The following is a 9,059-nucleotide window of genomic DNA, read 5'->3' on the forward strand; positions in this document are numbered from 1 at the left end:
TAGAAATAAACATGAGGAGGAAAAAATGGGATTGGCTCTTTTCTCAGTCTCCACAATTGTGTTGTACCTAATGATGGCACCCCTTTAGGTGCAAGGACTTCCACTTGTACAACCAGACTTCTTCCCTCTTCCCTCTCCCTACAACCACAAATCTTCTCTGAGTGGTTGGGTGCAGAGGCATGCAGGGAGAAAAGGAGGAGAAGGAGAAGTCCTGTTGATAGGCAAAAGTCCATGTACTAATAAGTTGATTTTGTTGGTTACAACCCATTGATTCTAACCTGTGCCCAGGATTTATGCCCTAACACATATGTGTTGGGAATGCTGATCTGTACCCTGTAACAATGCAGAGCCTATACACAGAAGCTATCATCAATATGGTAAGGGCAAGGGCAGAGTTGGCAGCCTCATTTCCCTCCTCCATGTATTCATTTACACCATTGTTTGACAATCTGTCATGGGTTAAAATGTCAATTTGCTTTGTGCATCCAATGAGTCAGGCTTTTGCCTATAGAGCTTATGGCATAAATAACCTGGCATATCTCTATCACACAGCATTTCTGACTTTGGGTTGGCTTGATAACTTCCCTGTGTTAACAAAATAAAAAAAATCCTTCCAGTAGCACCTTAGAGACTAAGTTTGTTATTGGTATGAGCTTTTGTGTGCATGCACACTTCTTCAGATAGCAAGCCACTGCCATTAGGACTGCCATATCGCATCATCTCAAAAGCAACAGTTGGTATCCAGTGCAGCTTAGTTGCACTGACAGAAGGATCCCATCCAAGACCAGTAGCTCTTTATGTTCTTGAAGCAAAAACATTGGATTCTATCTAATGTTTTTTTTTCATTCACACAGTCAGCTGCGGGTCATAGAAAGATGGAATGACCCTTAAATCTAGTTGAGGCATAGCCAAACGTGGCCCTCCAGATGTTTTGGGACTACAACTCCCATCATCCCTGACCACTGGTCCTGTTAGCTAGGGATGATTGGAGTTGTAGTCCCAAAACATCTGGAGGGCCGAGTTTGCCTATGCCTGATCTAGTTCATACATAAAGCTTGGCTATGGATTCTCATCCTGTGCTGAGGGGGAATGCAACTCCTTTCTCCAAAGGTCTTGTATGATAGCTTCACATATAAGACAATATGCATGGGGTCCCTGCTTCAGACATTGATTATGAATGGAGTTGAGAAAGCAGGACATACCTGCTCTTCCATCAAAAGATCCACAGCCCAGGTGAAAGCAGGAAGTGGGCATTAAACAATGTGGGTTGTATTCAAAGCAACGCTAAGTAGAATCGTTCTGTCAGCACAAGGATTTCTTCTTGCACAATGGAACGTTCCCCCCCCTCTCCACTTCGCTCATGCCCCCAACCCTCCAGAGCAGATTTGGGGGCAGGGTAGGATGCACCCAGGGAGAGGAGGGGAGGGAGGAAGTCCTGCTCCTCACCCTCCACTCTCATCAAGCCCCCGCTACTTGAGATGCAGGATGCAGAGATCTCTGTGCCCCCCCCCAAAGATTCTGTGCCCAGGGCCTTGACCCCCTGGCACCCCCCACGCTACACTACAGGTCCCATTTTGGTCCTGTTGGTAAAATTTAAATCCACAAAGCGTTACAATTTTGTTTTTCATAAAATAAAATTATCTCTTCTAGGTGGTGCAGTGATGCTTCTGGTTTATGAATATGCTTCTCGGTGGCTTCAAGAAAACTGGTGATCAAAGACATAACTCCCAAGGCAGCAGATGGTTTAAAGCAATGGCTGTTAAAATATGTTTCAGTATCAAATTGGAAGCAAATATAGCACAAATAATATGGATATGGAGCCAGTAACCCAATCCACCATTTTAGCCTGGGGCTTTCTATAGGTGCTTTTTATGAAGAAAAAGACAAGCAAGCCTGGGCTTCAAACACACTTTTCAATGTAACATGTAGTGTGACTTTAAATGAAATGATTTCCCCAGTTGTTATTACGTTTATATCATTTTTCTGTGAGGTAGGGCATTTAGGACACTGGCTATCAATCTGTAACTTTTCATAGTGAAACGATTTGTATTTTTTCTTCAATAAATTTGGATTTTAACCTTGTTTCCTTCATTTTGTGTGTTTGTGTGTGCGCATGCGTGCACACACACACAAGAGCAGTTTTCCCTTCTGTGGTTTCCAGACAGTGGCGGAGCTTCATGCTCCGGTGAAGTGAAGGACATGAGGCAGGAGTTGATAATGCAGGTGAGCTGCGCACAGGTGAGCTGCAAGCAAGCTGCCGGCCAGCTCTGTGGAGGCTCCTTTTATTGACACAATATGCAAACCTAGGCAGATACATTTTGGGCTGTGACCTTTACACATCTTCCAGTCCCAAGATCATGAGGTGGTACAAAGTTATTTTGGCACCGCGTCATTTTCCCCTTGCACAATGTATGACGAAGGAGACAAAGGTCTCAGAGACAAAGGTTACAGACAGGACACGGCAGACTACTGAGACCGCAAAAGGTTAGACAGAGGACAAGATATTCAGACAGCTGTGGCTTTATCTTTGAGAGGGAGTGTGCTCCTCACCCCAAGGTCACGCATGCAGGCAGCTGAGGCTGCCTGTGGGCGGGGAGTGTGCTCCAGAAACCCAGCAATCATTCCTACACTCCGACACCGGTGTGTGTGTGTGTGCAGAGAGCAGGTGGGGGTGTGGCTGGAGCGCGTCCCGGGGGCGTGGCGCCCAGCCTGGGGGCATGGTGTGGCGCCCAGCACGGGCAGGAGGGCAGCTGCGATGGCACCCCACCGGGGTCATGCTGCCAAGGGCAGTGTGCTCCCCCTGCACCCCTCTTCCCCCGTCAGTGTTTCCAGAAACTGGTATTCAGAAGCATTGCTCCTCTTGTGCTTGAATCCTGCTTGCAGGTTTCCTACAGGCAACTGTTGGGTCACATGATGCTGGACTAGGTGGGCCAGTGGCCTGATCCTGCACTCTCTTCTTATGTGCTCGGAAAAACTGACTCTTAAAAAACAAAATGTTTGAGAATAAAAACTGACATGTGCCCTATACATCTTCTAGGATCCAGAACTCCAGCCACCCATATATATTGGTGTACTTCTTCTGAGTGGCTTTGCAAAACTCTGTCCCTAAGATTTCAAGCAAAAGGAATCTAGTATGGATTGCGGTATTTGTATTCTTTCTTTAAAATAAAAAATAAAAAAGCACCAAAGTATAGAGGCATACACTGCGCAACAAAAGCAGAGGTGCCTTCTCAGCATTTAAAAAATACTTGTGCTGACATGAATATCAAAATATCTCTTTTGTCTGGATTTGACCACAGTGACTTCTTTGAAATGTGCTTCAGTAGGCAAAGTCAACAGAAAGGTAATTGGTTCTTTTTGTCTCATACCAAAGGCAAGTCTTTTGGGAGGGTCATTTTGTCATCAGTTATGCATTGGGTCTCTCCGGTGAAGGAATGAAAGATTTTAAAAAGGAAATTAGATCCACCTCAGTTAATTCTTTTCTTTATTAATTTAGAGCATTCAAGATATAAAAATAAAAGGCTTTATACATACTTTATATACATACATAGCCTTCTGGTATACATTGTCTCCAACATGTTTTTAATTACATCTTCAGCCCAATCTTTAATTAAAAGCAAAACCTCCTCCAAATACGTGTTTTTTAAAAAATAGCTACGAAGTTCTGGTTTTCTGGCTACAACACAACCTTTTTGCCAAATTTGATCTCCAATTTTCATTTATAACAATAGCTTATTTCTACCACAGTGTAAGAATATAACACGTTGATCTCAGTTGGATTCTTTAGCAGTAAGTCCCATTGATTTCAATGGGATTTCCCCCAATCCAAATAATGTGTTTTGTGTGTGGAAAAACAGCTGATCCAAAGCCAACTGGAAGCAAGGGGGAAACCCATATTCAGCAACCACCAGCATAAATCGTGTACAAAAAGAATGATGGTGCAGTATCAGTAGTCCCTCTATCCTAAAAAGCAGATGTGAGAAGCTTCAGAGTTAAAATTCACAGATAAGAAGAGACTGCTGGATCAGGCCAATGGCCCATCCTGTTCTCACGGTGGCTGACCAAACACCTGTGGGAAGCATGCAATTTAGGCATGAGCACAAGAGCATCTTAAAGGTAAAGGTAAAGGGACCCCTGACCATTAGGTCCAGTAGTGACTGACTCTGGGGTTGCAGCGCTCATCTTGCTTTATTGGCCGAGGGAGCCAGTGTACAGCTTCCGGGTCATGTGGCCAAGCATGACTAAGCCGCTCCTGGCGAACCAGAGCAGTGCACGGAAACACCGTTTACCTTCCCGCTGGAGTGGTACCTATTTATCTACTTGCACTTTGACGTGCTTTCGAACTGCTAGGTTGGCAGGAGCAGGGACCGAGCAACGGGAGCTCACCCCGTCGAGGGGCATCTTGCCCACATGCAATTTCCAGCAACTGGTACTCAGAGGCATCATGCTGGCTGGTAGTCCCTGCCGTCCATCTAGTAATCCATGCTGCGAGAATCTATTAGGCAAGATGGTAGTGGGCAAGAACAACAGGAACACTAGGCCTCCCTAATACCCATTCCTATCCTTCCTGAGCTCTGCACCACGATTGCATTTTCAGAGCGGAAAATGATGTGGAAGACATTGCCTGTGAGGTGTGACACACCCTAGCTATCATTTCTGACCCTGACCCAGCTGTGGTTGGGGGGCAACTACTGACCCCTGGATACAGATGTTCATTCCTCCTTTGTGTCAGATGCTCTGAGGCAGTCAAACAGGGCTCAGGTGAGTGTTGCAGTGTAGATGTACATCTAGATATTTATCTGTATCAGCAATGTGCACTAATATCTTGGGCTGAAACAGGGTGGGTGGGTGTGGGTGTTAGTGCTCTAAAGACCCTGCAAGATTTGTTTGAACAGAACTCATAAGTGTAGATTGCAAGTAAAGATGCTACTATCATCAAGTCACGTTGCTGTCTGTCTCTTGTACAGTTTCTTGAATTAAAGTCAGTGCTGTTTTCTAGGGGGGGGGGAGGTGTCAGAACTCACCATGAGGGGTGCCGGAACTGAATTCCGGTGAGTTCTGGCTGTGGGGGAAAACCCTAACTGAAATGAATGTGTTTTGAGTCAGGACAAGAGGCCAATCCTAAGGCACTTGCTTGGAAATGCATTCCACTGAAGACCATGGGACTTCTTCCAAGGGCTGTGTGAAGGATCAGGGTGAAAGCTTTTGCAGGTTTGGATCATAAGGATAGTCTACACGGGGACGTGGGTGGTGCTGTGGGTAAAACCTCAGTGCCTAGGGCTTGCCGATCGCATGGTCGGAGGTTCGAATCCCCGCGGTGGGGTGAGCTCCCGTCTTTCGGTCCCAGCTCCTGCCCACCTAGCAGTTCGAAAGCACCCCTAAGTGCAAGTAGATAAATAGGTACCGCTTTATAGCGGGAAGGTAAACGGTGTTTCCGTGTGCTGCGCTGGTGCTGGCTCGCCAGAGCAGCTTCGTCACGCTGACCCCATGACCCGGAAGTGTCTCCGGACAGCGCTGGCCCCCGGCCTCTTAAGTGAGATGGGCGCACAACCCTAGAGTCGGACATGACTGGCCCATATGGGCAGGGGTACTTTTACCTTTTTTAATTAGTCTAGGCTTTTGTAGAATAAATATTGCTTTAAAAGGCTGAAGTTATTTCTTTTTCCCTTCCCCATTTTAGAGTAATTGGAAGATCAATTCTTGAAACAATGTCAGTGGGACCTCTTTTATTTAAATCTTCTGCTCTGATAAATGGGTCCGAAATTGATATAAAAGAGAGCGCAGCTACATAATTTCATCTTGCACTTTGCCTCCTATGCATGTCTTACATGTTCTTAGACAAATGTAAATACTTTATAATAACATAAATGAAGAACAACTTTTAAAGAGCCAGAAAAAAAACCAACGTTGTTCAATGGGCTCCATTGACTGATTCCTGTACTTTGAACAGCATTATTTTCAACAACTAGCCTATTAATATCCTCCCAGGTACAAACCAGCAGGTATAAGGTTATCAAGGTCTGACCTTCCCTTAAAGGATGAAGACTGTGTCAACAACCTGTGCCATTAATTCATATTTCCACAAGCATAATTGTTTTAACTATTATTTAGAGACACTCATACTTCATGGGACATTCAGAAAAAAGATTATTTGTTCAGGAAAATAAAATGTTATAAAATGTTAACTACAATCGCTTTGATATTTGTAATACATGCTTTTGTTAAAAAAACCAAAATGGTTTAACCATGTTTCTTGCTATCCCCAGCTTTGCTGTGGTCATGCTAACATGTCACAGCTATGCAAAATTCTGCTTCCTATGAACTTGGATTCCACATGAACCAAAGCAAATAATTTACTTAATTTAAGATGGGATTGTAAACGTAGCCCCCCCCCAAAGTTGCAATCTTGGTGAGAGAGTCGGAATCATTGTTGCATGTGTGTGAATTTACTAGAGTTAAGCATTATATTATTCATTGCATAACCCTGTTTTTTTAATTAAAAACTTCACCTTTCTTTTTTTAAAAAAAGAATTAAAATTAAATAGAGACAATAAGAGTAGAGGCAAGGAGAAACTGTCACACTGTATACAAATAGGCTTCTTTCTTTTTCCTAGTATTTTTCTTCCTCTTCACCAAATAGGATTTTTCATAGAATCGATACGAGCTGCATGAAAGATGGGGGGGCCCACTCAGGATTAGGGTACTTAACTTCTAGACTCTGATCCACATGGTGAAGAAATGGATACCCAGGCAAGTGCTTTTTGCACTGTTTTCAACAAAAAGGATTATGTGAAATTAGGCTCACATGCCTAGGGTAAAGTTACCAGATTTTTTTCAATGAATCCGGGGACACTTTTCAGCTTCCTACTAAATAGATGGATTTTGTCAGGGGACTGATTTGTAAATCCGGGGACTGTCCCCAGGAAACAGGGACGTCTGGTAACCTTAGCCTAGGGTGCAGTGTGGGTGTGTTTATTATATCTGCCCTTCTTCCAGCTGCAGGTGTGCGGGATGACAGGTGCTGCCCTCCCCTGCCAGCTGCTCCTGCAGCCCCATTTTAGTCTTTAGCAGCACAATCCTATACAGGATTACAGTCATACCTCGGGTTAAAGACGCTTCAGCTTGAGCGTTTTCAGGTTGCGTTCTGCGGTGACCCGGAAGTAACAGAATGGGTTACTTCTGGGTTTCACCGCTCGCGCATGTGCAGACAATCAAAATGACATCACGTGCATGCGCAGAAGTGGTGAATCATGACCTGCAGATGCTGGTTGCATTCTGCTCAGGATGCAAATGGTGCTCCGGAACGGATCCCGTTCGCATCCAGAGGTACCACTGTATTCAGAAGTAAGATTTACTGTATTCATTATGATTTATACCCAAGAAAACGTGCATATGCCTGTTGTTTTTCTCCATGGAGTTTTCTTGGCAGGGATACTGGAGTGGCTTGCCGGGTCCTGCTCCAGGTGGAGCACGTTTAGTCAAAACTCTCCACTGTGACCTGTCCATCTTGGGTGGCCCTGCATGGCATAGCTCATAGATTCTTTTGTATTATGGTGCTGGAGGAGTCTCTTGAGCAGGGGTTGGCAACGTGAGGCCCATGGGCCAGATGCGGCCCACGAAGACCGTTTTACCGGCCCACAAGCCGCCTGCAAACTGAGCTGCCCGCTTGGCAAACCCCTCACGCGCTGCACTAAAGCAGTGCAGTGCGGCACAGCGCGGGGACTCACTGAGGGGCGCCAGAAATGGCGTCTGCGCACGCGCAGATACCAGAGATCACATCTGAGCATGTCCAGATGCTGAAAACTGCGCCTGTGCAGGCACGGTTTTCGACATCTGTGCATGTGCAGAAGCGCTCTCTGGTGCCGCGGACATGCGCAGACGTGATTTCTGGCATCGCACTGTGCCAGTCCAGCTCACGGGCGATCTCCATTGGAGTGATCCAGCCCATGGCCGGTAAAGCTTGCCAACCCCTGCTCTTGAGAGTCCCACGGACTGCAAGATCAAACCTATCGATTCTTAAGGAAATCAGCCCTGAGTGCTCACTGGAAGGACAGATCCTGAAGCTGAGGCTCCAATACTTTGGTCACCTCATGAGAAGAGAAGACTCCCTGGAAAAGACCCTGATGTTGGGAAAGATGGAGGGCACAAGGAGAAGGGGACGACAGAGGACAAGATGGTTGGACAGTGTTCTCGAAGCTACCAGCATGAGTTTGACCAAACTGTGGGAGGCAGTGGAAGACAGGCGTGCCTGGCGTGCTCTGGTCCACGGGGTCACGAAGAGCTGGACATGACTAAACAACAAACGTGCATAAGATTGCAATCCAAATCACTTATTCCTGAGTATTTGGGCAAGATCCTGTGTCACACAAGCAGGCTTCCACTTCTACAGCTGGATTTCTCCTTCCTCTCCTACCCCCACACCCCACATGGTTATCTGGCTGTTAAGGAGACCCTCTGAAGCAGATTTGGGGGCACTGGGGAGTTGAGAAACTGGAGGTCCCATTGTGCAAGCAGACTTCCCTTGTGCCAACTGGCAGACATTCTTGGATGTCATCCTTTGTTCTGAAATATTCATTCGCTGCCTTTTTGAGTGAAACTCATTCAAGGTGGCTTGAGAGAGCCCAGATCAACAGAGCTGTTCTGCTGGCTGCACTAAGATTGTAGCCAAAATGAATACTGGCCCATGATCCAAGGGTAACACACACAAGGGTAACACACAGCGCATCAAACACAACAACCGCACACCCTTCATTCATTTCCAGCAGTTAGTTCCTGGTCAGTCGGTTCTGTTGTGTGCCAGAAGAAAATTGTGACCCGGAGACTGTTTGCTCATGCTGATTATATCTCACCAATATTCTCAATTCAACATTTGACTAAATGATTGCAGTAGGAAAATGTTTTGGAAAGTTTCCCAGGAAGTATCGGCATGACATCACATATTATTTTCTTTGCAGTGCCTTAGAAATCTACCTTTGTTGGCATTTTGAAACAAAAGCATGAAATTCTCATAAAAGAGACAGGATCTTATCTTGCTGTTTCAGCAGTATATGTAGCATGGC

The 9,059-nt window shown here is 45.6% G+C and overlaps 1 protein-coding gene across 4 annotated transcripts in view; it reads left to right on the forward strand.

The window, feature by feature from the left end:
• SLC25A21 (solute carrier family 25 member 21) overlaps positions 1-2,082 on the forward strand; it is a 275,631-nt gene extending 273,549 nt beyond the window's left edge. For all 4 annotated transcript variants that reach the window (XM_028720379.2, XM_028720389.2, XM_077925834.1 and 1 more), the window contains one exon: positions 1,651-2,082. In XM_028720379.2, coding sequence (XP_028576212.2) covers positions 1,651-1,712 — 62 coding nt within the window. In that variant the 3' untranslated portion in view covers positions 1,713-2,082. The remainder of the gene's footprint in view (positions 1-1,650) is intronic.
• Positions 2,083-9,059: the final 6,977 nt, after the last annotated feature.

This window comes from Podarcis muralis, chromosome 1 (assembly GCF_964188315.1).
Source record: "Podarcis muralis chromosome 1, rPodMur119.hap1.1, whole genome shotgun sequence".
NCBI lineage: Eukaryota > Metazoa > Chordata > Lepidosauria > Squamata > Lacertidae > Podarcis > Podarcis muralis.